This window comes from Lissotriton helveticus, chromosome 5_1 (assembly GCF_964261635.1).
Source record: "Lissotriton helveticus chromosome 5_1, aLisHel1.1, whole genome shotgun sequence".
Classification (NCBI taxonomy): Eukaryota; Metazoa; Chordata; class Amphibia; order Caudata; family Salamandridae; genus Lissotriton; species Lissotriton helveticus.
Genome location: NC_136065.1, coordinates 1,253,216,368 through 1,253,235,389, shown reverse-complemented (window position 1 = coordinate 1,253,235,389; position 19,022 = coordinate 1,253,216,368). Strand labels below are relative to the sequence as shown.

General features: G+C 48.5%; 1 protein-coding gene across 2 annotated transcripts in view; it reads right to left on the bottom strand.

Moving 5' to 3' along the window:
* Window positions 1-19,022, bottom strand: part of ABRAXAS2 (abraxas 2, BRISC complex subunit) — a 291,880-nt gene that overhangs the window by 22,178 nt on the left and 250,680 nt on the right. For both annotated transcript variants that reach the window (XM_078644029.1, XM_078644030.1), the window contains exon 8: window positions 5,151-5,262. In XM_078644029.1, the coding sequence (XP_078500155.1) occupies window positions 5,151-5,262 (112 nt within the window). The remainder of the gene's footprint in view (window positions 1-5,150; window positions 5,263-19,022) is intronic.

Genomic DNA, 19,022 nt, shown 5'->3' with positions numbered 1-19,022 from the left:
TCTCTCAGATTAACAGAGGACTTGGGTGGTAATACATTCTCGAATTCAGTAGCTTCTAACAGGAAGAAGCTTTCTGTGAAACTTTGCTCAATAGAGAACAATCTCACTTTCCATAAGTAACTCAAATCATCTTTTCGGATGATGATTGGTTTTACTTCCGCGAAAGGACACGGTGAGGCGACTGTGCATTATATCATTTGCAATCATTCAGTCAATCATCCAGGTAAGATCTGAATCCATTCTTTGCTAATGTGACCACCCAGAGCCTCCATTGGTAAATAGTCAGGGTGCTGAGGGGACTTTGAGTGAAGGAAATCTATATTGATGAGGCATTCAGACCACAATGGAGGAAGAACTGCACTGAGGGGACCATTAAGAACATGAAAGCAGGTATGTCACAGAAAACTTGTTCACCTGTTTCAGATTCAAGGCTCTGAGCCAGAGAATGCATCATTGACAGCTGTTGGTGGAAGCGAAGAGGTTTGGATCAATTTGCAATTTGTGTGCCACTTGAGAGAACATGGATTAGTAGTCTGTGCTCATTTTGAAAAGAGTGCCCACTTTTATTATTCCAAGTCTGAGGAATATTTGTATTGCCAAATTCTCAGATTGTGATCAATAAGGTGAAGGAGGAAATGTTTTTTGGGATGGGAGCCAAATTTCGACTCCACTAAATGAGTACTGAAGGGACTTGAAAAATGCGTTTAACTTTTAAATTTAAGAGTGCAATGATATTGTGACAATCATTGCATTCTTGTAATGCTTCATTAAAGTGAGCAAGTGGGGTAAATAGGACCAGTAAGTTTGAGTTAATATTTAGTTTAGTTTGCATTAGAGAAGATCAAAGAAGAATTCTGGGTATGTACTTTCTTTAATGTCCATGGCAAAATAAAGTCTTCTCTAGACCTCCTATTCCAAGAAATATGGTGCGTTTAAGCTGAGCTCATCTGAATGCAGGGAAGGCGATGATGCAGGCAAGTAAACATTACAGTAGACAGACAATCATTGCGGTAAAAATAGCTCCAGCACTAGCATCTGAAAGCTGCATGTCAAACGTGAATGTCAGAAACTGCGTTTGGAATGTGGTCAGAGCACCCACAGACATACACCTATGAGCCATGTTAGTCTGATAACAGGAAGCATATAGTATCTCATATGCTAGGTTTCTCTCATCTGCTAATTTTCCTACAAGGCAGTTTTTATTTTATTCTGCGCTATACAAGTCTCTGCTGGTAAACTTCCACTCCCTGGGGCACAGGCACTTAGAAGCTTCGGAAATGGCCTTGAACTTATTACAGAGGTATCACGTTCATATGCAACCTAAATCATGGTAACATTGGTCTCAAGTAAAGAAGACCATGGAAGGGATTTCTCATACCTTGCAGGTCAGTCAATTAAGTTCTTAGGATGCGCTAGGCTAAGAGTGAGGGTGGAAGTATAGGAGAAACAAGTTATCTACCCTGTAAGCATCTGTATGTAGTGTAGTTCTGTACATTCACTGCTTTGGGCGGGGATGTTTGCATCTTGTTTTCTTAGAAGAAGACTTTCCAGTCACAAGGTATAGTAACTACTACCTTGGTTGGCAATGCGCATCAGCTCCATTTTTAGATTTTTTTGGGCCAGGGGGTAAGCATACTGATGGAAGAGTACGTACAACAGCGTGGTAACCATGCCTGCAGTTGTTGAATATCTATATGAAAGAAGAATTTCTGTGGCAACCACTGGTACCCGGGGAGGTGTGTGGACACGTTAGTCTACAGTATTGAACAGATGCTTACACAGTAAGTATTTTCTGTGAGTAGCATATGTGGCTGTAGATATACATGTTCTGCATAGATCTTAAACTGTGGTCAGCCAGTGGATGGTGCAGTTATGTCCTTAAGACAGTCTAACCAATTCTAGCTTGTTGGAGTGTTAGGATATCCTTGCATTAGTGTTTAGTAAATGTGTGTGTAATGGAGCATGTAACTGCCTTACAAATGTCGACTAAATGGATATTATAAAGGAAAGCCATTGCGGCCCCTTTCTTATGGGTGGAATGCAGCCCAGATGGGCAGCAAGTGTTCTTTTAGCTTTGGGGTAGTAGGTTTGGATGCACTTAATCCACCTAGCTGTACCTGCTGTTGACGGAGGAGGACCTTTGTGAAATTTAGCAAACAATGAAAAGATGCTGCGTCTGGCAGGAAGTCCTGGTCCTGTCAATGTAGTGCATGAAGGAATATTTTACATGAAGAATGTGACGTGCCCTCTCTGCTACCAATTCTGGTTGAGGGAAGAAGACCAGGAACTCTAGAATTTGGTTGAGATAAAAAAAGAGATATCACCTTTGGTAGGAATTTGGGGTTGGTCTTGAGAGCCACTCTGTCGTTATCGACCTGGTAGAAGGGCTACTCTACAGTAACACAATATGGACGTAATAGCAACACTGCGAGCTATCGTGAAAGAGAGGAGCTGTAAAGGGCACGAGTGCAGTGGTTCGAATTGAGGGCTCATGAATTTGGTAAGAATAATTGTAAGGTTACTGACCGAGGCAGGAAGAACTCTAAGTGAGAAGACTCGATTGAATTCTTCCTTAAAACTCTTAATGACAGGGATTCTAAATATTGAAGAGTGTTCCTTATTCTGCATGTAGGTTGCATCAGCAGCCAACTGAAAGCATATGAAAGTGTAAGCTAGACCTGATTTCATGAAGTGAAGGAGGTAACAGACAATATCCTGGACCACAGGTTTGAGAGAGTTCAAGTGCTTTGGGAAGTAGAAGTGGACAAACGTTTCCACTTGGCAGCATAACAGGTGTGCAAAGTGGGTCTGCAGGCTTTGAAAATGCAATTTTTGAAGGAGGTTGAGGAAAGCAACTCTAAGACTTTATGAAACAAATGGCTAGATTGAGCTGACTGAGGTTCAGGTGTCTTAGTCTGCTTTGGTGCTGCGTAAGAAGGTCTGGGATGTTTGAGAGCTTCTTGAGGCAACAGATATCTTGAGAAGCGTCGAAAACCATCGTTGTCTGGCCCACATAGAAGCCACCAGGATGACAGTAAGGGAGGCTTGCTGAAGAGTCCTGACCATGTAAACTAGGAGTGGGAGTGGAGGAACAGCATAGGCAAAAATCCCTGACCAGTTTATCCATAGGGTATTGGCCATGGACTGTGGGTGTGGGTATTGGTGTGGAATACTGAAAGCTAAATTTTAGAAATTTGGCAAAGAGGTAGACCTCAGCGATCCATCTCAGATGGAAGAAGAACTTAGGGTGGAGTTACCACTCGTGGACTTGTTGCTGCATTTTGCTCAGTAGGTCTGCTAAGTTGCTATCCAATCCCCCCCCAGTACTCCGCCAGGAGGTGAGCCCAATGGTGAATCGGACAATGCCAAATACTCTGCACCAGTGCCGACAACTGCAGGGAGTGTGTGCTGGCATGCTTCTGCAGAAAGTACATGGTGGGGATGTCTGTATTCACAAGGACAACTTTGCGCTCAATTTCCCAAAGGAAGGCCTTGAGAACTAGGTGGATGGCCAAAGGTTTGAGGTGACTAATCAGGGAACCCTGTTGCGGTGACGAGAAGCCCTGAACTGTTAGGTCTTAGAGATGCACTCCCCCTTCCTGAAAGTAATGCGTCCGTGGTGATGGTCACCTTTGGAATCAGGTCCATGAAGGGATGGCCTTGCAAAAAGGTTGCTGCTACTTCTCCATTGCAGAGCGATAGGTGCTGGACTATATTAACACTAGATCTTACCAGTGACACTCCACCTGTGATCACTGTGCCATTAGGCACTGCTGGAGAGGACATGTGCAGTATGGCATGAAGGAGTATGGCTATGAAGGAGGCTATCATCCTTGGGAGAAGCATCACTGTTCTGACTGAGCGGACAATGTGGTTGAAAAAGAGGCAGTAGCTGCCGGAACACCTGTACTCTGGGTGAGCTGTGATTAGCTTCGACAGCAACAGAGTTGAGAATGGCCCCCAAGAAGGGTTGAATCTGAGGGCACAGGCAGTGGGATTTGGTGGCACTTATGGTGAATCCCAGCCTGTGAAAAAGGAAAATGGGGACTCTGGGGTTTGCCAGGCACTGCTGCTTGCCTACGCTCTTGATCGGCCAATCTTGAAGCTAGGAGAACAAGTAAAGGCCCCCCTTCTAAAATTGGCAGCTACCAAGCTAGGGATGTAGTGAAACACTTGGACTGAGGTGAAGCTGAATAGCATCATTTTAACAAATAATGCTGGCCACTTACTACAAAACTGAGTTAGGGGCAGTGAGCGGGATGGATGGTTACTTTTCAATGTGATGCTCATGGGGTTTAAAATGACAAATACAGGTACGATACAATGTTTATTTGCCTACCTATGTTTAAGGGGGCTGGCTGTTGGAAATATGTGAATGCATATATTCAGTTTACCAAACTGGTTGTGAGGTAAAATTCCTTGACTGACAGGAAAAGGGATATTTTCAGAAATAAAAATAAAATAACCATTACAATAATTTGCATCTGATAAACGTATGTAGGTGTGGCTCGATATCTGAGGCTGTACTATACAGTCCTGTTAAAGCGGACTTATCTTCAAGAAATCACAGGAAGGATGCTTGTAAGGAGAACAGTCAGATTGCGTGTGAGGTTGTGGAAAGTGACCTTCAGGCATTACGCCAGCCACATAGACACAAGCTTAGAAGGCAAGGAGGAGATTTGTTTTCCTGGGTCACAAGTACCATATCTCTGGATAGTATAAAGGGGCAACAGTTCTCAGACTAAATCTGCAAGCAATCTAGGGGCAGAAACTCCCATACGAGGAAATGATATACCTTCAACAGTTGACAGGAGTGGAGATGAAAATGCCCTAGCACCAGATGGCAACCAAGCTGATTTAACACTGCCCTTGGTACTGATGGCTGCAGGGCTGGATGAGTGCTCATGGAACAGATTGCTTAAGGATAGGATGAAACTTCCTGTACATGTGAGGCAAGGCTAGGATGACACTTCCCCTTTAAGGACTGCACTGAGGGCAGGTGGACCCTTTCACGCAGCTCACCATTTATACAGATGGCTGCCGAGGCCACAGGTCTCATGTGGCACATTACCTGGCTCAGAATGTTATGTGATGGCACATCTACCAGTGCTGAAGTCTGCAGCTTCAGGTACAACACAGCATGTACTCACTTTCTCGTTCTCGCTCCTCTTTCCGTTCACCGATTAGTCTTCTCAGTTTATTAACTTCAGTCAGGAATGATTCCACAACCCTCTCACTTTTCTCCACATCGGCACATACCCCCTGAAAGTTAAAAAACAGTTATGCTCACTAAAGCAACTAATCGGAAAGAGGAAAGTGAAAGTAGTCAACACTAACTAAAGTTAAGGACAAAGATCCATTGACAGTCCCAAATCTATCCAGAGGTCCACTGACTGACTGGCATTACTTGCAAAATCCCACACAAAGAGACCAATATTACCTGAAACATACACCACATAGTGACATATTACCTGAAAACATAGTATAATTTTCAAAAGTTACTTCCCGGAAATGAAATTAAACATCCCACAGGCTGACAATACTGTGCTGCATCTCAGTGGATGGTCTTTAAAACAGGCTTCTCAAACTGGGTGAGGTGGCCATGACACGGGAAGAGGCTGGCTGATTACTTAATACATACTTTAAGTGGGTAATTTTTAGTGCTCTGCAGAAAGCAGAGTGGCTGGGCAGAGTACTAGATAGTACTGCAAGGAGTTGAAAAGCAAGGCACCCTATAAACCCAGCTTGAAGAGGTCATGTAGGATGCCCTCTAGGTATCTGCAATTTTTGCTTAATTGGATAGTAATATACTTTGCAAGATTTGTTTTAAGGGTGGGAGAGCAGATAGTAGGAAGCCCTCAAAGTTCCTTACAGTCCGTTGTCATTTTCCTGCACGTGGGATTATGGAGTTTACATTTTAAGAGCATGTAACCGTGCTTTATTCAGTGAAACAACTTGTAACATATTGGAGCAAGAGGATTGATGATGTCTTCAAACAATGCTGAGTTACTTTGTTTGGTCGCTTTATGCTTTTCAACCCATTTAGGAAAATACATTTGTGGGGAGCTTAAGGACTTTGAGAGAGGTAGGCAAGCGCAAAAAGACTGTTCGGGGATGTCTGCTTCACCAAGTTGAACAATACTACCTAACAACAGGAGATAGACACCAAAAGTGTCTGCAAACCAACCATACAGCACATTGACCAACTCTTCATTGCAGCACCACCCACACTGAGCTATGCTACTTTTTAAACCAACTGTTACAAACACACACGCGTTTGAAATAGAGTGATCAATTTAACCTGTAAATCATTCGTCACAGATTTATAAATCCAAATCAACCATCACTAGTAAACCATCACTGCCTTGAAATAACCAACAATTGCTTCCACAGTACATCCACAATTGGGCACACAATTTCGGAGTATTGCTTTGAATCTGGCATCAGCTAAGTCAGCTCTAACTAAAGTACTGAAAAAATGCAAAGCTCCACATATAAACAGCATTTTCTCACTAGCAGATCCACAACCAGATTCCAGCATTGTCGCAAATGCTCGAAATATCATACTACAGAATCTCCAGAGAATTAATAAACTCCTTGATGTGCTACAAAAGTCTATGTGCTATGATACTGCTTGAAAGTTGCCAGTGCAAAGGCTTTACTGTGCAGAAATTATAGGTCACTCTGGGATTTCTTGCAAATGTTCAATGAAAAAAATGTATGTGAGAAACCTCTGCGTGAAGATAGGTAAGGTTTTCAAGATATTCTGATAGAGGACATGATGTTTTCTATCCGAGTCATAAGTCAGGCTGTAGATAGTGGGTGACAAACCTTTCATCTGCCACAGGATCTTCTTCCTCGGAGCCGGTAAATTCTCCTCAGAGTGGCCCCCTTGCCAGTGACAACACAGAACTCGGCCCTGGAAACACCTCAATCGTCACCTACATTGTTTCTGGTGTGTCTGACATCATGGGCTCCAGCCACATCCTAACTGGGATTTCCGATGCCAGGTTTGGGACCAGCTGAGTTCCTTAATGCTACGAATGGCATTTTTGCTAGAGTCAAGGCACCAACAGGCATGCTCTTGGACTTACAGCCTTGCCCATGTTATTCCTTTGTCCCTGGTGCCGTTCGGCTCTGGACCTTCAGGATCGGTACCAGGTTCTCTAGCTTCTTCTGCGGCGCACCGCTGTGCAGCAGCCATCAATGTTGTGGCTGGCCCAGTTACAGAAACCACTAATGCAGACACCTCCACTGAGCCACATGCGCCACCTCGGACTTTTATGAAGGCTGTACCTCAGCAGAGGTCAATAAGGGAGGCACAGAGACTTTTGGTAGAGGAAGAACAGACAAAGGTTCCACTATCTGTTTGGATTGAACTCAGGCCTTCTGAATCTTTTTGCCTATGGTGATGGGGGAGGAGAGCAAACCACTGTACTGGTATGCCAGTGGACTAGAACCTCTCCAGAGATGGAGGTGTAGTTTTCCTTTGGACCCTCTACTGCAGAAGTGATGTCCACTCAGTGCTCAAGAAAGCTGCTGAAGTGCTGGAGCTACAGCTCCCGATGGGGGATGTCCAGAGAAATGTGCTAACCGTAGTGCTCCTCCAAGACACATTAGAATCACTTTGGACCCTCAACAAGGCCCTGGTGGATCCGGTCATGGCAGCTGGAGAGAAGCCCATGTCTGCACCAGCAGTCAACAGGTTGGTGGGAAGACACTACCACCACCCTACAGGTGATCCACCCTTCCTCTTCGCACACCCATCATCTGAAAGCCTGGTCGCTCCAGGAATTCTGCTCTTCAGGACAAATAGCAGAGGCCTTCCCGTCTGTCTCTTCAGACAGAGCATCAAAACACTCGAAACCATGGGGGGGGGGAAGAAAACATTTTCGATGGGCAGCATGGTACGCCAATCCCTTAAGGCCACCTGTCTTCTGGAGCGATACACACATGCCTTATAGGACATGGTTCAGGTGGTCACACCACACATTCTGGATGACACGAGATTCCACTTTCAAAAAGTTGAGAGATCCAGGACCCCAGCTTAGCTGCTTCCACTCTAAATTGATTGCATGTACTTTAGGTACACTCCAGATTGGTTACTGGGTTACCCTTGTGAGTCCCTAGTATATGGTACCTTAGGTACTAAGGGCATAGGTACCCCAGAGGCCTACCAGGGGCTGCAGCATGTATTATGCCACCCCATGGGAAGCCTTCCAAAATGGCACCACAGGTCTGCTACTGTAGCCTGGGTAAGGTGGTGCATGCACCCCTTACTAAGATATAGGTTACCTATATCTACCTTTAATCACGGACACATATAAAACTGTAAGTCACTCATATGGCAGGCCTGAACAATATTGGAGGCAGAGTGCTTGGCTTTGTGTGAGAGGGTGCCCATGCATGAGCAGGACCCCTCTGCAGCTTTTGGAATAGATTCTCTGACACTGTTCTATGATGCAGCCAGACCAAATAATCTTAAGTGCATCATAACCTCTCTGTAAATGCTAACTTTGGAATGGCTGCATGGAAACATGTTGTGTTTGGTGACAAACACTTTGGAATCCTACCCCCCGCCAATCATGGCGACGGGGGTAGAATTCCACCCTTCTAGAGGGAGAAGATATGTACATACTCACCTAACCGGTAATAGTTTAAAAGAGCCCCAGAATCAAGTCTGACCTACTGCTGCTGGACGAAACTCTGGCAGGGGAGGCCTAGACAATAGGTTTCCTGTCACAGGGAGGTTTAACCACCTCCCAGACAGGCTCTAGTGTATTGGGGCTGGGTGGGTGCATTCATAGAATGCTGTGCAGACAGTGCTGGTGGCACACTTGGTGTCCCTGTGCATACCCCAGTTCAAACCGGTTGCAGGGGCATGCAGCCCCTGCTCTGGCGCGAAACTGGACAAAGGGGAGGGGTGTAACCACCCCTTTTCCCTGGCCCTTCCATAGGTGGGTCCCCAGAATATGTCCAACCCCCTAACTTAGTACAATCCTTAGGACTTCAGATTACACCTGGACAAAATTTAGTACAATCCTTAGGACTTCAGATTACACCTGGACGAAACTCTGCAACATATATCCTGGAACTTCGACATTCTATTTTGACTAGAAGACGGAAGAATCTCCCTTGGGGTCAAGGAGTGACTCCCCTGTTTAAACAGGCACCAAAGAAGCATCTTGCCGGTCTGCATTTCCAAGGCTCCTGCCGGTCCCCGACGGATTTGCGACTCAGGGCACGGACTTTTAGACTTCAGAGGCCGACACGAGATCCCAGCAAAGCGGAGACCCGCAGCCCTCACGAGCGACATGGAACTGGAACTCCTGGACACCGTGCACATTTGCAAGTGCATCAACTTCCCGAGCTTTCCCGAAGTTGTGCATTGGGCTACTTGTAGTCCAAGCACCGAGCACCATCTGCACCGAAGATTGTGAGCCTACACTCCACGAGTTTTCCGTGGGCCCGCTTCTAGCATTTCCGCTCGAGGCTCTTTTGCGATCCCTGGTCCGTTGACTGGTGGGTCCCCATGAAGGTAACTTCTATTTCTTGGGCTTTCCTGGTTGGTCCAGACGTGCCCTGACTCCCCACCAAGTGGTGAGCCCCTCAGACCTTGCTGGTCGGCAACAAAGCGAATCTTTTCTTTCTGCGGGGGTTGCTGTTGCCAAGGCTTGTTGGGTCCAATCCGGACACCGACACCGCAGCACTCTACATCCTTCGTGGGACAGCTTGAATCCAGCTCCTGGTAGTCGTCGATGTCTCCTGGTCCTCATGGCTGAAGAGTCAAGCTTCACCTTCATCTGAAAGCACCAGACATCGGTGGGCATCCGCTCATTGCCTTCCTGGTCACTGGCAAGTGACCCAGACTCTGTCCCCTCTGCTTTCAGGTTCTTCAGATCTCCGTTCCACACTTGGATCCATCCGGACACTTTCGACTTGGTCGCCAGCAGCACTTTGCAGCAGATTGCCATTGAAAACGACGACGAAACCCGACATCAAAAGACACCTATGCACCCGGCATCTCTTGGTGAGGTAACTCGAATACTCCGGTGCTTCCATGGGTATTGACTCTAGTTGAGCTCCTCTGTGGCTGGCTGCTGCTAGCCTGCTCACACATGATGCATTTGATTGTGAGCTCTTTTAAGCCTCAGCTCCCTTCAGCCCGGTGTTGGTCATTGTAGCTGTGTTCGGGTGAGACCGATCCTTGTTTCCTGAGCTTTTGATATTCCTTGATTTCTGAGCGATAATATAGTTAATCCTTGTTCCTCGATTCCTGAGCTATAGCTATTCCTTGTGCCTGAATTAGCATAAATGGAGTCTAGCCATTGGCTAGCCATTGGAAGAGAGGCGTCCGTCATTGTGCGAGGCGATTCGTGGGCGTTCCGCCGATTTTTTCCCTCTCCGCCCCTTTTTAAAACTTCATGCGGCGGTGGGCGGATGTTGACCCCCCCCCCGTGATGTTTTGGCCATTTTGGACGTGTGTTTTGCAGGGGTGGGTTGCTAACGAAACAATGAGCAACACATTCCAGTGTCACCTATATAATAATTTTGTTTATAGAGTTGTGCGCTTCATAGCACTGCGAATGACTCCAGCTCACTCCAGTGGCGCTCGACCGACCTCACTTACAAAAATGCGGAATCCATCCAGTGCAGATTTGATCTAGTCTAAATATCTGCAGTAGATTCCTCAAACCAGAGGATTCTTTTTAAGCACCGTATTATTATAATGATCCGTATTTTCATCGCCTTTTGACTCTCGGAAATCCTCTTTCGTGACTTGTACGTCCTACGCGAACCTGAGTCAAAAAAATACTTCCACGTGGGACGCGGAGTGGGTGCCGATTTCTGCCACGCCTGCACCCCCCATACCCAGCACCTCAAACTTACAGGCAATCAGTCCCTGCCTCGCTGCCCCTCCCTCGAAGACAGGAAAGCGACGACCTGAACCATATAGCACGTCCTGGTCTAGCTTCAAGGAGCTGTGGCCGCTTCTTGGACCGTCACCCGAAGGCGCTCAATTGTTAGTGTGCACTGAAGAGCAGGATCGGCGTGTACTAAGGTTACAGGAGAAACGCGGGGCACACTCGCTGCTGGTGTTCATGTGGGTTGCCAGTTTCGGTCGGGCACAAGCAGAGTTGCCAAATGCCAAACGAGGTTGCCAAAGTCAGCTTTCCATCGCCCCCGACAGCTCGCGAGAAAAATCTCGCATTTTTTGAGAACATGTATTGCAACGCTGGCATTAGCTGGTCTCGCCTTCAGTACTAGACCACACATCGTCTGATCTTGGGCACGCCGCCGTATTTCGCCGTACCTAAAATTGCAGTGTATGCACTGGAAATCCACCGGGCCCCTAGTAAGTGGAAGGGAGTACGACTGCCATCGACGGCTCTCGGAGGGTTTATTGTACCGAGAGTCGACTGAGAACACCGCAGCCTCGTCTCTGGAGGCGGAAGGGGCAGTGTCAGAGTCCCCTCCCCTCCACACTGGCACCCCTCTGATGTTCAGCCACTTGTGCCCGGCCACGGCAAGCCTCACTCGCTGTACCAACACACTGCAGGCACCGCCATCCATCACCCAAGTGTGCCCCCACTCGAATTCTCACCCGCTGTACCTCAAAACGACACTGGCATTCCTCCTGGCACAACTGCTGATGGCCAGGCTCGCTATGCATGTGCCACTCGCTGCCTTTTATAGAACATGCCACTCTAGGGTTATCCTGCACAGCTGCTGATGCTCGGGGCACACGTGCCCCTCTGAAACCCCATGCGAAGCCCCCCTCTCAGTGCCGGCCAGTCCCATTGTCCCCCCACCGAAAATACGTGTTTCCAATCCCTGTTGGACGTTCTTCCGGGCAGATTATTACAAATAAACAATCCGTACACCCTACGAGCTCATTTCTCGCCCCTTCCCAAATAATACAAATGCAGACAGGGCTCTGTCCAGGTCTGTCTTAAGTCGTGTGTTTCAGTACTCCCGCCCCCACCTCATTCCAATGCCTCCTCAGAGTGGGAAATTGTGGATCCCGACAATAACCGCATAGACCTACAGTACACATTTGAACATCTGTGCAGTGACTCGGGGAAGGACTCGCGTAGCACAACGCTGTGAACCCAATGACTCCTAGGTGCTTTTAAACCGAAGGGACAACACTTTCACATCGAGTTTCATGCTTACAACCCTTCCATTTTTTATATCGTTCAATGGAACTTTGACAAAGAGTTGGGGCGAGTTGCTGAGGATCACATCATTTTGGTTAGGAGGGGATGCCGGGATAAGAACATATATATTGCAACAAACTCACTTACATGAAACAGGGGCTGTGTTGCAGGTTCCCTCTTTTTACCCCACTAAACTGGGCTTCGACGAGAAGATGTATATAGTGTAAAAAGAAGACAGCTCATATGTCATCTGGGCACGAAGAAGGCCTGGTTAATATCAGAGGGTAGAAGGCGCATGAATGAACGAGTGAAGGCAACAGATGATAATTGGAAACAGTGAATCGTGAACTAGCAACGGGTGGACAAATGACGCAGGTAGGTGGCAGGTTTTCGGCTCAGTCCTGGCTGATAAGGGATAGCGCCTGGGCGGATGATGCGGGTGTTACATAAGCCTCGGGGCGCTCCCTGCTCCCGGAAACACTGCCTCGTGTCCCCCTCCCAGAGCCGGTCCCGTCAGCTCCCTCACTGGCTCTGAATCACAACCGGGCTGGGCAGAAACACATACCCATTACCTGTGCATAGCACTCACGGGCACATGCCCCGGGTTTGTGTGTGTGTGTGTGTGTGTGTGTGTGTGTGTGTGTGTGTGTGTGGCAGGGGGGGGGGGGGGGGGAGAAATCAGTAAGTACGACAGCCCTTACTCTGATAAGACGGAGACAAGGGCAGTCATTGGGAGCATATGATTCCTTTGAGACCGGCCTTGCCTGCGTGTTAACACCGCCCCCTCCAGCACGCGCAGGTCCTTCTGCAGCGCGGTCTACCCATGGGCTGCCTGGTGCAAGGGTGCACCCGGCGGTTGACGCTCACTACTAGGGAAGTAAATGACACTCTCTCTATATTGATTGGTTATGTTTGTGTAGAGCTTTGTAACGCACGCGTATCATCTCCAAGTGCCGCGAATAACAGGCGCTACTATTGCCTAAATTGGAGGTTCTCCGTTAACCGACCTCGGAAGGATGGGGGATTGAGTTGGCCATGTCTGCATTCACACAAGTGATCTGCAGCTGACAGCATTAGGTCGGAGACCGGGGCGGGTGTTAGGGTTCACCCAGCACCGCTGGCTCATAGGACGCAGTCCTTGCAGAGTTCCTTTAAGTCTACCTCAGGAAGGTACCCGACCTGTTTCCAGAGCTCAATACATGCGTGCATCCCTGCTTGTACATTCTCCGGCGGTAGCTCAGTGGGTTGGGGTGCTGGCTGCAGCTATCTTTAGCCAAGCCGCAGGCTTCAATCCCGCATGTGAGCGCACTGGAAGGCTTTTGAGTCCAGTATAAGCTGAGGGCTCGGAGGCGAGCACACCCTGTATCTCACAGATCTCCCTCTGAAACGCCCATTATTAGCTCAAGGGCTGCAATGCAAACAGTGCTCCTTCCCTCACATGCCATTGGAGTTCCTCCAGAAAGAAGTCGCTCTCAAACATGGCGCTTCAATTTCTTTGTTCTCTAAGAGAACGTAAATTCTCGATTCCATCCAGGGGCAGGGCAGCCATTCATGGCCTGGCATCGGAGCCAGTAGGTCTGAGCCAGCTGCCCGGTGCCTACCACCTCTGGGGGACCACCTGTCAGTGTGTCCGGTATGCACAATTTACTTGCATGTTTATGAAGCTTTAGAAAGCACTAACCAGGGCACTAAGGAAGTCAAGGCCTACATATATATTTTTTTCGCAGAAAAAACAAAGGTTAAAGTGGAGTTATATGTAGGTCTTCAAATACTAAAAAAGCTTTAAGCACAAAAATCACTGAAATTCCCCTTTTATACATAAATGATTGAAGCATAACTTGCACTCACATAGATTTGAGGTGTCCTCAGTGATGTAATATTTGATGTCATAGCAGTGCATCATAGCTGTACAAGTTATACTTAGGTGATTTAAATGTAACTGGCGAACTTCATTTTGTTTTAAAAATGTTTTTCATTATTAGAAGATCTACCTTCAACTCCACTTAACCCTTTTTTTCCAGTGCATTACAAACTTTTTTCCAACATAAGTTACAATCTTACATATAACTCCACGTTACCTTTGTTTTTTTTCAAATAACTCCACGTTACCTTTGTTTTTTTTCAATGAATTATCTTGTTTTAAATGTAAATTAAATCAATTTTATGATACGTCTGTGGTCAAACCCCAAGTGGACCAAGAGTGGGGTTGGTCACCTCGTGTGTGGCCAGTCCCTGCATCCAATCCCCAGTGGGCAACCTGCCCTTCGCCATGCACATCTGCGGGCAGAAAACACACCCATGAGCGGCGAAATCTTTTGAGAATAGTATGTGGCTTTGTCCCGCCTCTGTCTTCCATTGGCTAGCTCCATAAAAGGAGGCTAGCCATTGGAAGAGAGAGGCGTCCGTCATTGTGCGAGGCGATTCGTGGGCGTTCCGGTGATTTTTTCCCTCTCCGCCCCTTTTTAAAACGTCATGCGGCGGTGGGCGGATGTTTTTTTTTCCCCGTGATGTTTTGGCCATTTTGGACGTGTGTTTTGCAGGGGTGGGTTGCGCGATTTCAGTCCTCTCCTTATCAGGTAAGCAGCATTTTGTTTATTTACGTCTTTGCATGCATCGTTGCTGTCGTCCTCTGTTCCCGGATTGCCCGCCTCCTGTTGATCGCTCCCAGTGCCATGCAGCCACATTGCCCAATCGTCCAGTATCATCGCTTCCTCGGACATGTTTTAATTGAGCCCACACACGTTAAAGGCCTCACCGGCACCACCCCACTGTGTGTGGCCGCCGGCCACCCCGTAACACTGTCCACGTCTCGTGCCCAAGGCACCTCCCTTCCCGGCCCCCACTTGTGACCGGGTGGGTGCTCTGGGTGGGTGTGGGTGTGTGTGTGTGTGTGTGTGTGTGTGTGTGGCTCTGGGTGTGTGTGTGGCTCTGGGTGTGTGTGCGTGTGTGTGTGTGGGGGGCTCTGGGTGTGTGTGTGTGGCTGTGTGTGTGTGTGTGGCTGTGTGTGCGTGTGTGGCTGTGTGTGCGTGTGTGGCTGTGTGTGCGTGTGTGGCTGTGTGTGCGTGGCTGTGTGTGCGTGTGTGGCGCTATGTGTGTGTGTGTGTGTGTGGCGCTATGGATGTGTGTGTGTGGCTCTGGGTGTGTGTGTGTGTGGCTCTGGGTGTGTGTGTGTGTGTGTGTGGCTCTGGGTGTGTGTGGCTCTGGGTGTGTGTGGCTCTGGGTGTGTGTGGCTCTGGGTGTGTGTGGCTCTGGGTGTGTGTGTGGCTCTGGGTGTGTGTGTGGCTCTGGGTGTGTGTGTGGCTCTGGGTGTGTGTGTGGCTCTGGGTGTGTGTGTGTGGCTCTGGGTGTGTGTGGGGCTCTGGGTGTGTGTGTGTGGCTCTGGGTATGTGTGTGGCTCTGGGTATGTGGCTCTGGGTGTGTGTGTGTGGCTCTGGGTGTGTGGGTGTGGCTCTGGGTGTGTGGGTGTGGCTCTGGGTGTGGCTCTGGGTGTGTGGGTGTGGCTCTGGGTGTGTGGGTGTGGCTCTGGGTGTGTGGGTGTGGCTCTGGGTGTGTGTGTGTGGCTCTGGGTGTGTGTGTGTTTGTGTGGCTCTGGGTGTGGGTGGCTCTGGGTGTGTGTGGCTCTGGGTGTGTGTGTGGCTCTGGGTGTGTGTGTGTGTGGCTCTGGGTGTGTGTGTGTGTGGCTCTGGGTGTGTGTGTGTGTGGCTCTGGGTGTGTGTGTGTGTGGCTCTGGGTGTGTGTGTGTGTGGCTCTGGGTGTGTGTGTGTGTGGCTCTGGGTGTGTGGGTGTGGCTCTGGGTGTGTGGGTGTGGCTCTGGGTGTGTGGGTGTGGCTCTGGGTGTGTGGGTGTGGCTCTGGGTGTGTGGGTGTGGCTCTGGGTGTGGGTGTGGCTCTGGGTGTGGGTGTGGCTCTGGGTGTGGGTGTGGCTCTGGGTGTGTGTGTGTGGCTCTGGGTGTGTGTGTGTGGCTCTGGGTGTGTGTGTGTGGCTCTGGGTGTGTGTTTGTGTGGCTCTGGGTGTGTGTGTGGCTCTGGGTGTGTGTGGCTCTGGGTGTGTGTGTGGCTCTGGGTGTGTGTGGCTCTGGGTGTGTGTGTGTGGCTCTGGGTGTGTGGGTGTGGCTCTGGGTGTGTGGGTGTGGCTCTGGGTGTGTGGGTGTGGCTCTGGGTGTGTGGGTGTGGCTCTGGGTGTGTGGGTGTGGCTCTGGGTGTGTGGGTGTGGCTCTGGGTGTGTGGGTGTGGCTCTGGGTGTGTGGGTGTGGCTCTGGGTGTGTGGGTGTGGCTCTGGGTGTGTGTGTGTGTGGCTCTGGGTGTGTATGTGTGTGGCTCTGGGTGTGTGTGTGTGTGGCTCTGGGTGTGTGTGTGGCTCTGGGTGTGTGTGTGGCTCTGGGTGTGTGTGTGGCTCTGGGTGTGTGTGTGTGGCTCTGGGTGTGTGTGTGGCGCTCTGGGTGTGTGTGTGTGGCTCTGGGTGTGTGTGGCTCTGGGTGTGTGTGGCTCTGGGTGTGTGTGGCTCTGGGTGTGTGTGGCTCTGGGTGTGTGTGTGTGTGTGTGGCTCTGGGTGTGTGTGTGTGTGTGTGGCTCTGGGTGTGTATGTGTGTGGCTCTGGGTGTGTGTGGCTCTGGGTGTGTGTGTGTGTGGCTCTGGGTGTGTGTGTGTGTGGCTCTGGGTGTGGGTGTGGCTCTGGGTGTGGGTGTGTGTGGCTCTGGGTGTGTGTGTGTGTGGTAGTAATTGCTGTCTGCTGAGCTCGTCCGTAGGGCACAATAGGTCTCATATTTGCGAGAGATTAAGCTAATGGCAATGTAAATGACAATGCCATTTATTTATCTGTTTTCAAAACTAATACATAAAGACAAATTGTGTCATTTACAATGCCAATAGCTCTAACTTTTCCAAAGGCGAAACCATTGCATTGTAAATGCTTGTTTCCAGAGTTCCTGAGCTATAGTTATTCTTTTTTCCTGGGCTTCAGCTATTTCTTGTTCCTGATTTGCACTGCTTGCAGTGCTCTCTTGACTCCTTGTTTCCTGAGCTTAAGCAACTCCCTGTTCCTAAACTAGCACTGCCTGCAGTACTACCTTGACTCATTAGCCTTAGCTCAATTCTTGTTCCTGCCTCAGCACTGCCTTCAATGCTAATTTGTTTTCTTGATGCCTGAACCTGCACTATTCTAGAATATCCTTGTAGCCTCAGCTTCTGTATATCTCTTTCCAGTTCCTGCCTTTCTTCCCATTTCATTGGTTCCTGTTCCTAGTTTGCGGTCTTTCTATTCCTGCTGTCTTGCTTCTAATTACCTTGTAAGTTTGTTACTTGTTTCTGCCAAATGTGTCCTGTGATTAACTTCCTTTCCTATTAAGAACTCCTCCTTGGTAGCTCCTTGTCTATTGTGCTTTTGTTTAGTTCTACCCCCTTGCGGTTACTGCCTTGTGTGTTCCTGTGTGATCGCCAGGATCCGTGGGAACAGTTAACCTAGGTGGTGTTTCTTGTTCACTGTGAGTATTGTCTTTGAGTTACCTTTAGGACATCACTATAGGTATCAGCTCCACACACCCTGCCTTTGCATGCATATCCTTCCTATATGTGGGTATTTGCAGTCTGTATCTCTAACAGCAATTGTGGGTGAGGAACATACTGAGCTTCACTCTTACCGTGTGGAGCTCCTGAGAGCTTTAACACACATTACCTTTATTGTTAATGTTTTTATATATGTCTTGCATATCCATCCTGTGTGTAGTTTTCTGAATGCTAAATCACCTCTGAGGGCCTTTCTGTGACTTAACACTTATTCTCTTGTACCGAGCTTCCTCTTAGGATTCCCTTTCTCCTTTGACTCGCTGTGTGATCTTGTGCCGCTCTGTACCCAGTATTCTGCCTACTTTGTCTTCCCTGGCACCAGTCGCTGCCAGCATCCCAGACACATGCCAGTGTCCTGGACTGAGTCCTGACAGCGTATTTCCTTGTTTCTAAGGACAACATCGGTATCCACCTAATCCTGGACCCCAAGGACTTGAATTTCTTCCTCAGAAATGAGAAGTGCATGATCTGATCTCTGATCCTGCTGGCGTTGGGAGAGTGGATGGTATCACTTGATTTATAGAAAGCAGATATTCACGTTCCAGTCATTCCATCCCATTGCCATGCCTTCGCTTTGTTGTGCGTTGTATGCACTACCAATTTGTGTTACTCGCATTTGGCTTGATATTGGCACCTCATGTCTTCATCAAGGTGGTTACGGCACATGTCAGAAGGTTGGCATCTCAATCTTTCAGTATCTGGATGACTGGCTGATCCAAGCCAGATCAGAGGTGGTGCCTCACCATCTGGAGTTCACAGTCTTGCTACTGTTTGACCTGGACTTTACAATAAACACGCTCAAATCTAACCTAGAGCCCTCCCAGTGCCTCCAGTTCACAGGGTCAGTTCTGGACACTGCCATTCTCCCTGCCTTCCCTCCTTCTCAGCCATTGTTGACATCCAGGAGAAGGTTGCATCCTTCCTAGAGGTATGCGAGTTCCAGTCCTGAAAGTATTACGCCTGCTAGGTCTATTGGCTTCATACATTCTCCTGGAAATGCATGTACATTTGTATTGGAGGGCTCTGCAGTGGTGCCTCCACCAGCAGTGGTTCCAGGACAGGAGAATCTACCGGACTCCATTGCAGTTTCCTCAAGCACTGCAGCAGATCGGTATGGTTGAGGAAAGAGGGGAACCTGTACACTTGAATAGCCTTCCATTCAACTCTCACTTTGGTAGTGACTGATGACTCCGCCGTAGGGTGTGGGGCTCCTCTGATCACAGGCCCTTGCTCTTCAGTGCAGAAGGGTCTTCCCATCAAACTGATGGTACTGGCTATTTGGCTGGCATTGAAGGGCTTA